General features: G+C 32.9%; 2 protein-coding genes across 4 annotated transcripts in view; both read left to right on the top strand.

The window, feature by feature from the left end:
* The window catches only part of LOC142611296 (protein FATTY ACID EXPORT 1, chloroplastic-like), an 85,884-nt gene extending 67,383 nt beyond the window's left edge, over positions 1-18,501 (top strand). Inside the window, exons 2-5 of one of the 3 annotated variants that reach the window (XR_012840001.1) lie at positions 17,180-17,252; positions 17,358-17,424; positions 18,010-18,198; positions 18,336-18,501. The gene's annotated coding sequence lies outside the window, so the exon portion shown is untranslated. Of the gene's footprint in view, positions 1-15,576; positions 17,253-17,357; positions 17,444-18,009; positions 18,199-18,335 lie in introns of those variants that run through there. The other 2 variants (XR_012840003.1, XR_012840002.1) reach the window with 2 other exon arrangements.
* LOC142610422 (putative disease resistance protein RGA1) lies at positions 1,781-4,375 on the top strand. Its single transcript, XM_075782237.1, has one exon. It carries the CDS (start codon positions 1,781-1,783, stop codon positions 4,373-4,375), a length of 2,595 nt encoding a protein of 864 aa, XP_075638352.1.
* Positions 18,502-19,056: the final 555 nt, after the last annotated feature.

Here is a 19,056-nt window from a genome sequence, read left to right as displayed (position 1 = left end):
CAATCCTTCAACAGTTTGTTTTTGAATATTTAGTTCGCAACTAAACAGAGACTGAGACCAAGAAAATCAAACGAAAATTCCAAAATTTAGGAAATTACATAGAAGAATTCAGTGAAATCGAAAGAGGTTGAGCTCTCCCTCACCTTCAATAGTAAATCCAAAAGACTAATGATATGTTTGGATGTTGGGAAAAAGAGAGAGAGTAATTAAATTACTTTGTTTGGATATTTTTTAAAGAAGGAGGGAGAGGGATTTGGAGGGGTTTGAACTACTTCTAACTCCTCATTTTTAATTCTCCCAAATTGGAGAGATTTGGAGGGGGGGTGGAGTATAAAAATGCTTGACCAAATGAATTACCAAATTTGCCCTTACTATATTAACAAAATTACAAATGAAAATACTAATTATTCCCTTCCCCTTACTTAATTTTAAAAACATCCAAATAAGGTGAAAGATAACATTTCCCTTCTACTCTCTTCTCCACTACTCTCCTTCCCTCTACTCTTCTCTATTCTTTTCTCTCTCAAAACTTTCGAACATAGCATAAAGAAAAAAGTAAAAGAAAGAAATAACAATTAGAGGGAAAATTTTATTGAGAGGAAAGAAGATTTTGAAGAAGAAGAAGAAGGAAGGAGAAAACAAAACCAAAGAAATATTATTTGATAAAACCTGATTTGCAAAGCCTTCTCATATTTAGTGTTGGAGTGATCTGAACCGGAGAAGCTTGTTTCTGCCAGGAAAAAAAATGAAAAGAGACGGAGTCTTTTAAGTTTAACCATACGGTTGCTAAGTTGTCTTTTAGCGTACAGTTGCTAAGTTTTGGACCATAAAATTTTTCACAATTTTTTATCACAATTGTAACATGGCAGAGTATAATTGATGGAGAAAAAAAAAATCCATGTTTAAGTGATTATTAACGCTTAGCATTACTGAGAAGAGGGAAAAGATGTTAAAACTTAAAAGTTAAAACCAAAAACAATAAAAAGAGACAGGACTAAAGTCAAGATAAAGTCTTTAATCTGTTAGGTGAGGTGTGAAACTGGACAAAGCCAAGATAAAGTCTTTAATCAGTCGGGTGAGGCGTGGAAGTAGACAAAACTAAAAGGCATTTTGTCCGGTTGCAGAATGATTAAGGCCTGTTCTCTATTTTCAAAATCACATTTTCACATTTTAAATAATATTATACATATTTTTTCACCTATACATATTTCAAAATACTACAAAAATTCTATTTCAAACTACTCTACTAAACATCCCCTAAATTTTTCCATCAAAATTAACACATGCTAATACAATTAAGAAAAGTTTTGGACTACAAAATTTTTTATAACTTCTTATTATAATTGTAATGTGACATAGTGTGATTGATAAAGAAAAAATAATTGATCTATGTGTAAGTGATGGTTAACTAATCATTATATGTCACATCAAAAATGTGATAAAATAAATATAAAATAATTTATGGTAATAAAATTACTCAACTTTTTTTCTAAATTCCCAAGAAAAACTTATTTTATACTTATTTATACAAAATTATACGATACCTTTTTAAATTTGGAAGCACTGATGTTGACCGAAAAGAAGACAAAGCTTGCAGGCGAGGAAGAAGCGTTGACTTTCCTCTCTTATTATTGGCTTCTGTTCGTATTAAGTTTTCTTTTTGCTACAAAATATTTTTGTTCACACAATTAAGTATCACTCCTGCAAGAGCAAGACCAACATTCTCATTTCAAGAAGTCACAAGCAACCGTAACTCCTCCCTTCCTCCACCTCAAAGAACATGACGGAGTTCGTCTATTCCGTTGCAGCAAATGTCATTGACAAGATAGTGTCCCTTGCTTATCAAGAGATTTGCTCGCCATGGGGCATTTCCGAAGATATGAAAAAGCTTGAGCTCACCATGTCCACCATCCAAGCTGTGCTGCTTGATGCTGAGGAGAAGCAAGTGAAGAACCGAGGCCTGACTGTCTGGTTGGTGCAACTCAAAGATGTCTTCCATGATGCTGAGGACGTGCTAGATGAATTCGAATGCGAAGCTCTACAGAGGAAAGGGGTGGAAACACATGGAAACACTCGTGAAAAGGTACTTGAATCCGTTTCTTATTCTTCTTTTAACCCGCTTGGCTTTAGTTATAAAATGTGTCATAAAATCAAGGGGATAAGAAAGAGGCTGGAAGAGCTAGCAAAGGACAGAGCTCTGTTTCATCTTGAGGAGCGGTCAGAAGATCAGCATATTGTGCACAGGGAGAGAGAGATGACCCACTCATTTGTTCGTGATTCTAATGTTATTGGGAGGGTTGATGATAAGCAGAAGATAATCACTCTTTTGATGCACCCAGGCGACAATATTGGTAATGTTCATGTGATTTCAATAGTTGGAATCGGTGGTCTGGGCAAGACCACACTTGCTCAATGGGTGTATAACGATGAAAGGGTAGCTAAAAGTTTCGACTCCAAAATATGGGTGTGTGTGTCAGAAGACTTTAATATTTTGAAATTAGCAAAAAAAATCCTCAAATCTGCAGGTGGTGAAATTGGTGATAATATGAGTATGGATGAAGTGCAGGCTAGTTTACGAAGTATTTTAAAGGAAAATAGATTTTTTATTGTTTTGGATGATGTTTGGAACGAGGATCGTAACAAATGGATTGACTTAAAGAATTTGTTAATAGAAGGAGGACAAGGAAGTAAAATTCTCGTTACTACACGTAGTCACAAAGTTGCCATAGCAATGGCTCCTGGACCAATCCAAAACATAAAAGGTCTTTCAGATGATGATTGTTTGTCCTTGTTCTTAAGATGCGCATTCAATGAAGGAGAGCATGAACCATATCCAAAATTGGTAGAGATCGGAAAACAAATAGTGAAAAAATGCAGTGGTGTTCCTTTGGCTGTGAAGACTTTAGAAAGCTTACTTTATTCTAAAATTGAGGAGCGTGATTGGATCTCTATAAGGGATAATGAGATATGGAAACTAGAGCAAAAGGAAGGCGACATTTTATCTGCATTAAAATTGAGTTATAATCAGTTGCCATCATACTTGAAACAATGTTTTGCTTTTTGCTCATTGTATCCAAAAGATTTTAGATATAATAATTTCGACTTAATTCAGTCTTGGATGGCAAATGGGCTCTTCAAAAAGTCCAACAAAAATATTGAAGAGTTGGAAGATATTGGAGAGCAATATATAAAAGAGTTATTATCAAGATCTTTCTTTCAAAAAGATGTAGACTATGGCACTATTTTTATGACATTTAAAATGCATGATTTGTTACATGATCTTGCATTATATGTTGCTCAAAATGATTATTGCTTAGTTGAAAACATTAATAACACCAACAAATTTGAAAAGTCTAGACACGTTTCAATTTTGGACCATAAGTTGGGTGTTGATGCAAGGATAACGTTTTTACACAAGTTGAGTAACAACACAAGGACTATTAATTTCTCATGTGAAGATTGGGCAAAATATGAAGAAGATGGACTTGCTTCTATTAAGATTAATGAATCGTTGGTGGAAACATGCATCTCAAGGTTTAAGCACCTTCGATTGCTAAATTTAAGATTTTCAAAGTTGGAGACGTTGTCAAGCTCAATTGGTACTTTGAAGCATTTGAGATATCTAAACTTACATGGAAATAAGCAAATTAAGAAATTGCCTAATTCCATTTGTGATCTACAAAATTTGGAAACTTTGATATTATTGGACTGTCAAGAGCTTGAAGAGTTGCCAAGGGATATAAAAAAGATGGTAAGCCTCAGATTTTTTTTTATAACCACAAAGCAAATGTGTTTACCCAAGAATGGAATTGAGTACATGTGTTCTCTTCGAAATTTGACCTTGGTGAAATGTCCTAGACTAGAGTCTTTTAATGAAGGCTTCCAACGCCTCACCGCCCTTCGCAACTTTGGCTTCGTAGATTGTAAAAGTCTGACATCTTTGCCACAAGGTCTGAAATACCTAACCGCATTGGGATATCTGGGAATTAGAAATTGTGAAAAACTTAATTTTATGGAAGGGGTTGACTACCCGATGAGGCTTCGAACACTCTATATTTCTAAATTGCCACAATTGGTGACTTTGCCCCAATGGCTTATACAATCTGCGAGCACTTTACAATTTATATATATTTATAATTGCAAGAACTTGGAGGAATTGCCAAAGTGGCTTCCCAATCTCAGTTCTCTTCGCAAACTTCTGATTTGGGATTGCCCAAAATTATCTTCTCTACCAGACGATATGGATCGTCTCACTGCCCTGAGAGAATTGGAGATTGGTTTTTGTTATGAATTGAGAAGAAATTATGAGCGCGAAGTCGGCAAAGATTGGGCCAAGATAGCCCACATCCCTCAGGTCAAATTTACTCCTAATTAGGTAAATACTAAAATCTTCTCTCTTCAACGTATGCTTTTTTTTTTTTCTATATTACAAAGATTGTTTTTTCTATTTTTTGGCCAACTAACCAAGACATCACTACTACAAAAGGATGAATTTCTTTTTCTTGAGGTTTTAAAGATCAAGTCTATGGAAAATAAGTGTAATCAAATTAATGAAATTATGAACTTTATTCTTGGAGGTTTTTCCCCCTCGACCAATCCGTCTATAATTTTCTATTTATTTTAACATAACAACCTATTTTTTTCTATTTTACATAAACACTTTGTAAAAACACCCATATCAAATTATCTATTATACTTCTTTTTTTTAATCTATTAAGCATCCTCTTCTATTAAAATATTTTTTCACTTTTTTTTAAAATTATTTTACCCTACTCCCCCTGAACACACACTCTCTCTCTATTTTCTCTAAACACTGTCTCTCTCTTTCTTCTGCTTCTTCTCCTTTTTCATCTTCTTCTACTTTGACATCTTTTTCTTCTTCGTTTGCAATTTGGGTTTGATTATTGATATGAATATGTATATAGGTTTGATGAATTTGGAATCTAGATTTAGAATGAGCTTGAAAATTTTGATGATTTGTATAGATTTTCAAAGGATGTTGCTGGATTCAAGAGAAGATAGAGGAGGAAGAGAGTAGGGGAAGAAAGAGAATTGGATGAGAGAGGAGAGAGAATCAGATATAGAGAAAACATAAAATAATAAAATAGAAAGTTAGAGTAACTATGTATATTTACATAATTACTGTAGCAATAATAGATATACACAGTATTATAGATGGATTGATGTGGGTAAACTTTGAGCAAAGATGTGTAAAATTATGCACTTTTTCTAGTTTGCATTGGTTGGTGCGAGTGCTCTTAGAATGACTATTTTAGTAACCTAAATTCCAAATAGGAAAATAATAAAAATATTATTCTTTCAAATTTCTTTTCTTTTCTTTCTCTCCTTTTTGAAAATGAAGCACATCTTGTAATCTTTTCCTTTCCACTCTCTAAAAGTGAATTGAACATGGTGTTAATGAACTTACTTGGCCTGTAGTTGCTTACTAAGAGTGGATGAGATGCTAATATATGAAATTAGAAACAAAAAATAGATTAACCCGACCCATGCATAACTTGCAAATTTAAACTCATATTATCAAGGAAGTTTAAAATCCATATATTTTAGAAATTGGAATTATTTTTATTATATTTGATTCTTCTTGTTTCTAAATTGACAGATGTTCTTAGGAGATTGTTCTCTCAGAGTGGGATATTCCTTGTGCTTAAAATTGCCACTAGTGAGATGTATTTTTCATTTTTAATTTCAATGTTCAATGTTCAATCTAATGATTCCGTTGCATGTATACGTTTCTTAGTACCAGTGGGTTCTCTTCAATTTATACTCATCTAATGATTCCTTGGTTTAAAATGTTGCAGCTTATCAGTTAAGCAATAACATGCAGCACGAAAAGTCTCAGCCTTCTCTTGTATTGTAAATAATTTTAATAATATTGTGGGGTGAATAATTATGTATTGAAATGGTTAATGGAGTGATGTGCGCTTATGTTTATGATTTCATTCATATTTCATGTAGTATCTAATTTGCACAGTTTTTTAGTAATTTGAGTCATGTGTTATTGATTGTTTGTATCTACTCCTTGGTTTTTGGAGTTACTCAAATGAAATTCTTTGTTGTGCTTTATCATTTAATTAAAAAAATTTGAGGTTTGATATTTTGTTGTATGGTGTAAAATACCTAATGGTGAAAATTGGTAAGCCAACAATATGAAAAGTTGAATTTGATGGAAGTGGAAGACTACCAAGAGGTTTGCTTTAGCCATCTATTGCTGGTTCCAAATGTCAATTTATTTTGAAATTTTGTTATTGTATACTTCCAAAATATTCATATCTACTGAGGGGGATGCATGGCCTTAATGCCCTAAGAGGACTGAAGACCGAATATTGTTCTAAATAAAGATGAAAATGATGGTGAGTATTGTGTATAAGATGCCACTTATATCATATTACCATATAAATTTGGCCTCCATTGTTTGTTGAGATTCACACAATTTTTAAATATAATGGGCGCCTCTTGTTCCTAAAAATTTGTCAGGTTTTTGTGGAAGATTCTTCTAAGGAAAAGGGATTCATTTAGCTTAAAACTTCTTTTCCTGGTGAGATTTCAAAGTTTGAATGTGAAGAAATCCATGATGATGTCAAAGCAACAAAGAAAGACATTGACTTAGCCATTAAAGTAGCATAGTGTCTCATTTGTGCGTACTTGATTAAATCAGTCTTTCTCGTAGGTCACACGTGGCTCTCTCAAAACTTGCTGGTGATTTTGGTAGAGAATCTATGTGGTCATTGCAATGGTTTTTTAGCTCACAATATGCACCTGTGATATCTACTAGCTCATATAACTCTGAGGTTTGGGGGATTACCAAGGTGAATATTTGATGAAACAAAAATTTCCTGCTTACCACATGTTTGGTGGTGAGCATATGCATAGCTTCTTCAAAATTTTCCAAAACCTTAACTATTGATTCCATAGTTATTGTAATCCAATATAACGAACTTCAATTTGTTTTTACTCAGTGAACACTAGAGAATACATATACATATATATATATATATATATAGTTTTGTGTGTGAAGGCTTTTTTTTTTATTTTTTTTCATTTTACACTTAAAAACCTTGATTCTGCCTAGACATTAATTGGCTAAATCCACTAAATGAACACTACTGACTTCTAGATTTAGGGACTTTTTACTATCATTTTCAAGGTTTTGGATACTTCTAGATTAGTAATATCATGCTCAAGGTTCCGGTCTTTAATATATGATGCTTCTGGTAGGTCATTAGTATTACTATCATGCTCAAGGTTTAGAAATTCCTCAGTAGCTGTTAAAACTGGGATGTGGAAATAAAATTTGTCTTTCTTCTTGCTTGCATGCTCTACAATGTTATTTGCTTTGCTTTTACTTGCATATATAGATAATGTTGATGCTGTATTGGGATTTCATTTTTGCCATGTTTTGAGTACTCTCAGCTGATGAGTCTTTTTAGATGAAAATTTGTAATTATAGCCTATCAACATATAGAAAGATCTTTAAATTTTACTTCTTATGAACCAGTTACTTCTTGATGAATGTATGTTCAATGATTGGATCTTGAGTTTAAGTTTAGTTGCAAAGAAGTGCAATAGTGTCATTATAGCTGGGGTAAAAGGTTTCTTCTGCAATTTCCAGGGTAGATGAAATTTATGGGCAAGAGGCATCTGGAAAAACAACACTTAGCCTTTCATATCATCAAGGAAGCTCAAAAGCGTTGAGGTGCATCCTAACTTTATCCTCTCAAACCTTTTGATTTTTTAGGTATTATTGGAATTAATTTGGTTTGCTCAAGTAAAACAGGGAAATTTTTTTAACCCACTATTGTGAAATCTGATGAGTCAATTTAGGTGGATCCCTAAACCCATTGTTGTTCTTATGTTTAGTTTTCACATTAATCAAAGCTAAGTATAGATCCTTCTGTGAAACTTTCTAGCCTATTTTAGGTATTATCATTCCATCAAGGGACATTGAACCTCAACTCCTTAAGCACATCTTTCTCTCTCGTGTCTCTCTTCCTATGTGAGAGTTTCATGAGCAATGGATTTGTCAAATTTCTTTTGCACAATTGATAGTTGTTTTTCTATGTTCTTCAGTTATGCACTACATTTTTATTTTCTAAGATGACGGCCCTGTTTTTTATCTGAAGATTTTTGTGAACTGTATAATAAAAAGAATTAGGCATCTTACAAATATAAATAACAGTATGGATATTGGCTGGTGTTGGCGGACAGTGATGGAGAATCTTGCTACCAGTTCACTCCATAGATAGTAATGATAGTGAATTTGAAAAAATGAGTACTATTGAACCTTGTGTGTTTACTGTATACTATAGGCACAAATTTGTAAGATCACACAAAGTGATTGGAATGTTAGGATTTTCTTTTTCTTTTTTTCTTCTTCTTTTGGGACCACATTAGATTTGATATGTCAGTTGTTGCCTTGGAGTGTCTTGGTTTTGAGTCCAGAATATTTGCACTTTAAATGTGCGCTTATGTTCTTTCTATATAAAATAATAAATGCAGTATATTTCTTTCAGTTACTTGCTTCATTGGTTCCTATAAGTTTCCTTTGAATGCAAAAAAAAAGAAAAAAAAAAAAGAAGAAGCTCTCAATTGTTTTGTTTTTGCAAGAAATATTTTCAGCATGAAAAATAAACCCCAACAAGGGATCTAAGATTGCATATTTGCTCTTTTGCTTCTCATTGACATAAGTGTGGCACGAGTAAGGTAATTGAGCTCTTGCTCAACTGGCACCTACTCTCCCTTGTAAGTGCTAGTTGGAGGGTGAGGTCCTAGGTTTAAAACTCATTGGGTGTGAGTGTAACATATGAATAATAAAAAAAATGTGGCACTAACATGAGTAAGAAAAAAAATCAGTTCCTTTTATAAACCTTGGTTGTTATTATCATCATCGTTTTTTGTCATTTAAAGAAATATACCCAACAACTATAGATGGCCAAATCTCCATCAATTAACCTATATTGATTGCAGTTTGTTTCACCATTGGGGCCTATATTATTATAACTTACTAAATGTAGACAACAAAAGAGTGATGGGTTATTTGACCTGACTTTGTTATTTTCTTTCTCAATATTATGATTGTTTAATACCATTGTGCATGCTTGGATTTTTCAGGTATCTTCCCTTCTCCTCCAATATGAACTTGATCATATAACAGGTGGCACATTCCAAGATCGACAATCATGAATATTAATGCAAGCACTTAGAAGAATTCATTACTTCTGCCAATCTCATTCATAAATTCTCTTGACCAGGTTGAAGACCATATAAATTTAGTCATTTTTAACCTACTTGTTTATATGTTACAAACTATATCTATCAGTTGTAGCATGGAGGAAATCCTGGTTCTTGTTACCTTTTATTTCCAGGTCCAATCAAGTCCAACATCATGGCAGGTTTTGGACATATGGATGAGGTCACCTGTGGTGGGATTTCTTGAAATTTTATGTAGTTGTATGACTAAGGATGATAAGAACAGGCTGCTCATGATTGAGGATAAGGTCAATCTTCTGTCACTTTTGATAATAAGGAGTGTCAATAAGCTTGCAAGGTTCTTAGAGGTATTATTTTTCAATAATTCATGCTGCCAATCACTTTGGGTGCAAAAATTTAGATTTTGAATAAACATTCGGATCACTTCTACCTCACCTTTTCATAGAGATAGGTCTCTGTCCCGTTGCATTCTCATAACTGTGCTCTCAGTGTGTGTATAAGAATATTAGAGAAAACCTTGCAGTTGAGTATCTATAAGGCTTAAAACAACTTAATTACCACCAAAAAAAAAAAAACTTGAAATAATGAACTAAATTTTGTGTGGCTATCCTCTTCCTATTGATCTTTCTAGAGAAAGTCACTGTTTCAATAATAAATGGCCATATTCTCCTGTATTAGTGGTAACCTTGAAATCATATTGTTTCCTTTCTGTCTATATGGACTTTGGAATTGGATTGTATCATATAATGAGAAGGGCATCCACTTTTCTTGGTGGATTTGTGCATATGATCAGGTGCATGGTGTCAATGTCTGGATTTTCTTCGGTCTTCTTAACAACATGAAGACAGATCATAAATTGAGTGGAAAGATTAAGACAAAATGTAATTAAGATTAGAAAGATTCATATAGCAATTGAAGCATAAATATAAATGAGACATTCCACTGTTAGTACTTAGCAGCTCATGCAAACTGACAGTGCCAAGAGAGCCAAGTATTTTGGTAAGATAATTAAACACCGGATGAATCTTCCTAGATGCATTTCCTCGAGAATTATGTTAAAATACTGAGAAGGCTTTTGCTTTTGTTGACATTAATATTATATTTTAGGTAAATTTGGTGGTGGAGGCTCTTGAATACATTTTAGATGGATAAATAAATTTTATCATGGACAAGAAAATTGATTAAAATCTATTGTGTACAATATTATTTATGGATTTTCATATTTTAATTAATTTTGTTTGATTTTATTCAGGTAACTAGTCTTGGGATATGCGTGCAAGTGGGTTGAAGTGAAAACACTAAATGACTACAAGTCTGACCACAGGTTGGAGTCAGCTTGTTAACATGGAGTCATTATCATCAAAGAAAGCAACTACCTTTTTTATGGGGAAGTTTCTAGCGATAAACATGAAGCCGAATGATATTTGTTTGAAATGATGGAACCCTTAATAAGAAAGTCAAGATCTTAAGAAGGCAGTTGTTTGATAGAGAAATAGAATCATGTTAAATTCTTGTTGAATTGTCAAGTTATATCAGATATGTTAGATGTCAAATTACCTAGCTGACTTTACAACACCTGAAGTGACCTGAAGCATCTTTGAACTTTTGAGATTACAAAAGTGTCTTCCCCTTCATTTGAAGTTGTTTCTATTGAAAATGCCTTTTTCATTATCTTAGATGACAAATGTCACAGCTTTTATGTGGTTGGGTCTCTTTGGTTTGTCTTTGGTTTGGTGGTCGGGTTGGAACAATTTCGTGAGGTCAAATAAAAATTTTGATTTTGATTTAACTATTTATGCCTATTATTTAACGCATGATTGCAACTTATATAATTGAGCAAAATATTTTAAGTCTCAAAATACCAAAATAAATCAAACCAACAAGTTTAAACTAACAAATTAAACAAACAAATGTAACATTATAGATTGGGAAAAGTAACTTGGGTTGAAAATCTTACTGGCTAGACCAGAATCCGATCCATCCTAAGCTAAAAAAAGAAAGAAAGAAAGAAGTTATTCTCATCTTAGGGTATGTTTAATTGGGTGGATTTTAGGGAGGATGAAAAAAAAAAAAGTGAAAAATAGGAGAGAAAATGAGTGGGAAGGGTGTTTGGTTGAGAGGGAAAGGGGGAGAGAAAATACAATTTGGGAAAATTGGAGAGAAAATTGGAGTGAAAAGTGGGAAAAATGTTTGGACAAAACTGCTCCCACCTCTTTTAACATTTTTTTTTTTCTTTTGATTTTTCCTTTGTAACGCTGGCTTTTTGTTTTTGTTTTTTTGTTTCTTTTTTGTTTCTTTGGTTTTTTCTGGTGGTGGTTTCTTCTTCTTTTCCTTCTTTTTTTCTTAATTTTTATTTTTATTATTTTTTTAAGAAAACACTTTTGGATGATTTCTTATGCTATTTTTTGAAATGTCCACTTTCATCTATACACAATATTTTTTTAAAGTACAATATATTACCTTTTGTTTTATTTAAGAGGGGCATGATGGTAAATTTATACAAACCTTATTTTCAACCAAATCAATAAGTTTTCCATCCCTCCACTCTCCCACTCTCTCAACTAAACACAATGAAGAAAACTAAAAACTTTTCTATCCTCCCACTTTACTATTCTCCCTCTATTTTCTATCCTCTCACTTTTCCATCCTCCCAACCAAACGGACCCTTAGTCTATCAATTCATGAAAAACCAATATAAGGCATTAGGTAGGGGTGGCAATTCGTGTTCGCGTGTCGGGTTCGTGTCGTGTCAAGTCATGAGTATTCGACTACATAGGTCAACACTAACCCGACCTGTTTATTAAACGGGTCAAGATTTCTCAACCCTAACACGACCCATTTATTAAACGGGTCAGTCGTGTCGACCTGTTTATCAGATTTTATTAAAATGAAAAATAAAAATTAATGAAAAAACAACAAATAAATATTTTTAATATAAAATTCAGAACTAACGAGTAACTGCATCACAAATAATCATTCAAAATTAAAGCATATCCCAATATCACAAATAATCAATCACAATATGTCAAAGAAAATAAATCACAACAACTAATAAGTTTATATACCTAGAGTTTGAAGGGTATATTGGTAAAATATCATTTAATTAAACGGGTCAGACGGGTCAAACAGGTTCTATGTGTTCAACACTAACCCAACCCATTTATTAAACGGGTTAGTCGTGTCAACCCGAATATGACACGAACCCGTTAAGCCCCAACCCATAACCTGCTAATTTCGTGTCGTGTCGTGTCGGGTTCGCGGGTCGTGTCAAATTTTGCCACCCCTAGCATTAGGTTAGGTTAAGTTAGATTGAGTTGAATGCAAGCCACTAATTACCATAATCACAACTCACAAGAATAAGATGTATACTTGTGTAGATCATTAATTTATTTATAACTACCACCACAAATAGTAAAATACCCAAGCATGGGGCATTGAAAATGATCTGAAAAAGCTTTAGGAAACCATGTTTACTATAAGAGCCATCCTGCTGGATGCTGAGGAGAAGCAAGCAAAAAACCACCGGCTAAGCGTTGGAAAATCGATTGGAAAAAAAAAAAAAAAAAACGTTGGAAATGTAAATAAATAATTGTCACTTTTTTATGTTTTTTTATTATAAAGATTTATTTGAGAGAAAATAAGCTTTATTTTTAGTTTTTTATTTTTTCCTCAAACATTTCTCTTCAAATTTAACCAATTTTGAGGGGATCATTTTCCTTCAATTTTCTATTCTTTTCTTTCTCTCCCTTTTGACATATCAAACACATAATTTAAAGATTTTGTAATCTCTTTTCATTTCCTCTCTCTTCAGGTGAACCGAACATGGTGTTATAACTTATTTTTTAAGAAAGAAATGGATTAATATTTATCTTTTTTATAAATGAAATTGATTAATCTAAACCGTGCATAAGTTGAAATTCGTAGTCATCATATTATTAAGAACTAGTATATAACTCGTGCATATGCATAGTACAATTAAAAAAACATATATAGATTCAAATTATACTCTCTCTCTCTCTCTCTCTCTCTCTCTCGCTCTCTCTCATTTTTTTATTTTAATTTCTTTTGAATATACACATGAGTTTACTCTCTTTTTTTTTTATTGAGTTTTTGATGATTTATTTATATTAGACCCTTTGTCTTTTGCACCTCATTAACTCACCTAGAACAAAAAATTAAAAAAAAAAAAAACTTAAATAGGACACGTGGGGCAAAATTAGATAACAATTGTAATCCAATTTAAAACCTAATTAGATTTTCTCTAAGTTTTACCTATTTATATATATATATATATATATATATATATATATATAGAGAGAGAGAGAGAGAGAGAAGTATGAAATCTATGTATATTTGTAAAATTGGCATATATTTCTTTTGAATATATTTATGTCTTTTTGTTTTTAAATTGGCATGTGCTTTGAAAGACTGTTCTCTCAAAATGGGATATTCTGTGTACTTAATGTTCCATCCATTGAATTACATATATTGATCAATGTCTTGCATTAGCAATATTAAATCCATTCTGTGATTTTTTGAAATATTCAAATGTACGAGAATCCTAATTTTTTTTTCAGTATGATGTAAATACACTTAGGTTTTAAATTATATATTTATATTTCGATTTGAACCTGAAAGGGTTTCCACCCTCACTTACTTCTTGGAAGGATCTGGATTTGCTTACAAGCCTTTAGGACATACCACTTGGCCATTAGATTGGGGTTTTAAATTTTCTTCATGCATTGTTCTTAATTTGTAGAATTATACTTTTCTACCCTAACAATACTCATCTTACATTTTACCCCCTGAACTATCAAAACGCACGATTAACCTCTCAAATCAAAAACTATGTATTTGAGTCGTAGTTTCTAGTGTGTTCAAGAAGATCGTTTAGTTGTCAAACAAGTGGTATTATTGAAGATACAAGATTGCTCAATACCTATCGATCTATTGAGAGTTAGTGAACCTCGATACCAAGCTCGACATCTCTCAATCTATCAAGCTTTAGGAAAATTAGATGTTAAATTTTTGTTTTTAGCCCATGATGACTTGGCTTTGTTGGAATTCTTGCTCTAGGGTTCCTAATCATATAAAAGGCTTATTTTACAATCGTCATCAAAGAGGTACAGAAAGACACGCATAACATGAGATGCTGCGGCGTTTGTGCGCCTAAGATTTTGTACCAAGCTACTTTTAGTTCATCCAAGCGTGGATTGAAGAACTCTGCAAAGGTGCAACAATAAAAAAAGTTGTTGTGGAGTCAATCACGGATAGAAAATTCATGCAAATGAGAAGTCTTCTACAAAATCAAGTCCAATCAAGGATTGAAGTTAAGACTGGTATAGCTCAATAGGTCCTACTGTAGGTAGGTACTTCGAGATAGGCATGTAGGGTAATATTCCTTTGCTTGTAACTGTTTTTTCTTATATGTGGATTCTTTGAGAGTGGTGACCTAAAATTCACCTGGTGGGATATTGTTTGCGAGAGTTTTCCCCATTGCAATCAAATCGTCACGTTAAACTTATTTTCTGCTACACTCTAATTTAGTTGGGGGATTTTATTGTGCCTTAATTTGATTTGCTTGTAATTTGACTAATTAATCAATTTGGATAATTGAATTAATTAATAGGGATCAATCTATAACCCAATAAAATGGATATTACAACTTATCAAAACTTACAAATTATCATGGATCTCAAACACTTAACCTATAGAACTTAACAATCTCATATTTTGGTAATCCATAAACCATAATATATTAGATGCAACGAGAACATAATCTTGCAATTAATATCCCTCAATAGTGAGTGAATACCAACCATTATGATCAGACAATAACTAATTTCATTACTAATCCTATCTTGGTTAGTTACCATATAAAAATAATTTATTATTATTCCCTTAGCTTCCAAGTAATAATGACAAGAACCACACAAGAGGGTATCATTAGACTTAGCCTAGTGTATTCCATTGTTTATACTTCATTACATCATAGTAGCATGGATTTGAACCCTAGATGTATTCATTGGAAATACCAAAAAGTACCAGTTAAGTTATAAAACTCTCAGTTGGGTAACTAGGCTATTAGAGATGCATATTTACAAAAGACTTTATTAGTTGAATTAACTAGAACCCAAGACATCATTAGATTTGAAAGATTAGTGGGATGAAATATTCATGTGCAGTTGTGCTGATTATAAATTTATAATGAAGACAAAGAAAAGGTTTAACAGATAGATTAAACCCATAATGGCCCATTCATCTTGGGCTTGGGCCAATGAACACAACCAAGGACCAAAGAAGAGAATGAGCATCACAACAATGACGGCAATAGCAGAAATACAGAACACAGAGAGTGAAATTATCAGAAATCGGAAATGAGTTTCTCACTCTCTCCACCGTAAAACCTCAAAATTATACTTTTTTTTTTTTTACCTTAAACCCTAAAGCCAAAATCTTCACAGGAATTTTCTACGAAAATGGGTTTCTTTACACCTTCACTTACGAACCATCTTCGTCTCTATACGTTCAGAAGACCTCGCCTTTTCACTCTACTCTGCTCTCTCCACCAGATCTCTCTCCAATTTTATTTCACAGTTTGTTGGGGTAAACTTTCTGGGACATTGTGATTTTCTTGGTTTCTGTAGCTGCAGAAATTTTGGGGTTTCGTTTGATTTCATTGCCTTTGTGTTATATCTTAATTTTTCTGAACTGGGTTCCGATATTTTGTAAAGTTTCCTGCTTTTTTGTTTTTGGGTATTTTGCAATGATTCCAATGCATGTTTGCATGAACATGAAATTGAAAAGATTAAAAATAATATATAGAGCTCCTGCTTTCTCTTTGCTTAATTTACATGTGAAAGAAGAAACAAAGGCCTATCTATAGGTACTGTAATTATAGTATAAAAAAAAAAAAAAAGTAAAGATGAACTATAAATTACAAAGGGAAGCCATAATTTTTCTGATATTGATTGAAAATAAAGAGGGAATAAGGGATATTATTGCCGAAATGCTGGAGCTTGTGATGGTAATAATGGAAAGAAGAAAGATAGGAAGAATTTGAGAAATTGATAGGTGGAAGGAGGCTAGTACTTGCAAGGGCATAAACATGGTGAGTTGAGTGCTGTAGGTCAGGAAGAAAATGAACAATGAATGATCTCAACAACATTTCTCGGATTTGTGTATGAAAAAGACCCTGTTGATGAGGGTGGCACAGACTTGCTCTGCAGCAGTCAATTTAAACCTAATAAAAGGAGAGAGCTACATCAGGGAGGAGAAATTCTTGTTTCTTCTTAGATAGACTAAATCCACTAAATAATAATTTAAAAAAAAAAAAAAGAGATAAGTTCCCTTCAATTTTTGAGTGTAGATAATCTGTGGTTTTTTTTTTTTTTTTGGGTTTAATATTTTTTTAATAATTGGTATGTGTTGTAACTGATGTGCAACCAGGGATTTCATCTTATGCTTAAACATATTATCTAGGGCCCAAATCTGAAACTATGATGGAATCTTTAGTACACCATGTAATTCTACTTATCCAATTAAGAAAAAAGTATTCCCTATCAAACCTTAACATCGTGTTCAAGTAGTGAACTCTTTTGACTTCTAGATTGGGGTACTTGTTACTGGTGTGTTCAAGGTTTTGGGTAAATACTTTAGTTCCGTAATATATGGTACTACCTGTAGGTTCTTAACATTGTGCTCAACTTTTAGGAATTCGTTAGTAGCTGTTTCAGGTGGGATGTGGAGAAAAAAATAGTGTTGCTTGCATGGTCTACCATTTTATTTTGAGTCTCTTAAATATTATTTTATTAATTGAAAGAGGGGTCTTTGCATGTTATGCTTTAATCACATTATTTGCATTGCTTTTGCGCATGTGCATAAGGCTTAGCACTTCCTTGTTGCCATTCTCATGATACGCAGCTGATGAGTGTGGTTACATGAAAATTAGGAACTGCTGTCTGTTAACATATAAAAAGAGCCTCAAAATGTACCACTTGTGGACCAGTTACTTCTTGATGAAGGTATGATAATGGTTTTTATCTCAAGTGTAAGTTTAGTTACATATAAATGGATTATGGAGTAGTGTCATTACAGCTGTGGTGAGAGATTTCCTCTGCACTTTGCAGGGAAGAATTGTTGAAATTTATGGGCGAGGCATCTGGGAAGACAACGCTTGCCCTTCACATCATCAAGGTAGCTCAAAAGCTTAGAGGTGCACACTAATTTTGTCCTCTTGTACTTTGTGATTGGCGTTTTAAATATGTCTTGAATTAGTTTGGTTTGCCAAGTATAACAAGGAACTTCTTTTTAACTAACCCATCATAGTATAATTTAATCAGTCAAATTAAAACATAGATCCTAAACCCTTACCTTTTTTAATATACATTTATTACATTAATCAAATCTTTTTTTTTAAAAAGATCCTTTTGCAAGAATTTCATGCCTATTCTGCTCCTGGGCATGAGCTTAAACTGCTTATCCCATCAAGGGTTAATGCCCCCAAATTACTCGCCAACTACTATGGAGGGTGGGGTTAGTTGCCCATAGGTTTTAATGGTTAGAAGCGATTTTAAAGGGCTCTTCTTTAGAAAGGTTTTCTACATTATCTAAAATGGAAAAAAAGTTCATGCCTATTTACCCTATAAAAAAGAAAAAAAAAAAGTCAAGGGATGTTGAACCTCAATGAGTAGATTATTACAAATTCTAGTCCAAATATTCCTGAGGACTTCAACAAACCATGGTCCATGGAATAAGATACTTCTGTTGTCATTTCTTCAGCTATGTTCAGCATAAATTTTGTCGGGGCTAATGGTTCAGCTAGACTACCCTTTGGTGTACTTTCACTGGAAATATCACACTTGTCTGGCAACTGATCATGGGAGATTCTTCTTGTTTCTCAATTGACAAATGTTCATGGGAGATTGGTTTCATAGAAAGAGATGTTCCTTGTGCTTAAAATTGCCACTGGTGAGATATATTTTTTATTTTTAAATTCAATTTTCAATGTTCAATGTAATGATTCCATTGGATATACATTTCTTAGTACCAGCGGATTTTCTGCAGTTTATACTCATCTAATGATTCTTTGGTTTAAAACATTGCAGCTTATCAATTCAGCAAAAAATGCAGCGCAGAATGTCTCAGCCTTCTCTTGTATTGTAAATATTTATATTAATATTGTGGTGTGAATTATGTGTTGTAATGGTTAATGAAGTGATGTGTGTTTATATTTATGATTTCATTAATATTTCATTTATTATCTTTGCACAATGTTTCAGTAACTTGAGTCATGTTATTGATTGTTTGTCTCTACTTCTTGGTTATTGGAGTTATCCAAATGAAATTGATTGTTATGATTTATCGCTAAATTACAAAAATTTGAAGTTTGATCTTTTGTTGTATGGTGTAAAATACCTAATGGCATTAGAATATTTGGTAAGCCAACAATGTGAAAATTTAAATTTGATGGAAGTGGAAGACTACTAAAGAGGTTTGCTTTAGGCATCATATGCTGGTTTCGAATGTCAATTTATTTTTGAAATTTTGGTATTTTATACTGCCAAAATGAAAATTCAAGGGAGTTATTGGTGAGTATTGTGTATAATTTGCCACTTATATCATATTACCATGTAAATTTGGCCTCCATTGTTTGTTGAGATTCACAAAGTTTTGAATATAATTGATGCCTCTTGTTTCTGAACTTTTGTGAGGTTTTCGTTGAAGATTGTTCTATGGAAAAGGGATTCCTTTTGCGTAAAACATGTTTTCCTAGTGAGATGTCAGAGAAAAAAGATGATGATGTCAAACCAACAATGAAAGACATTG

The sequence above is a fragment of the Castanea sativa genome, chromosome 9 (genome assembly GCF_040712315.1).
Source record: "Castanea sativa cultivar Marrone di Chiusa Pesio chromosome 9, ASM4071231v1".
Lineage (NCBI taxonomy): Eukaryota > Viridiplantae > Streptophyta > Magnoliopsida > Fagales > Fagaceae > Castanea > Castanea sativa.
Note: the sequence above shows the minus strand (reverse complement) of the source record. Positions and strands in the feature narration are given on the sequence as shown.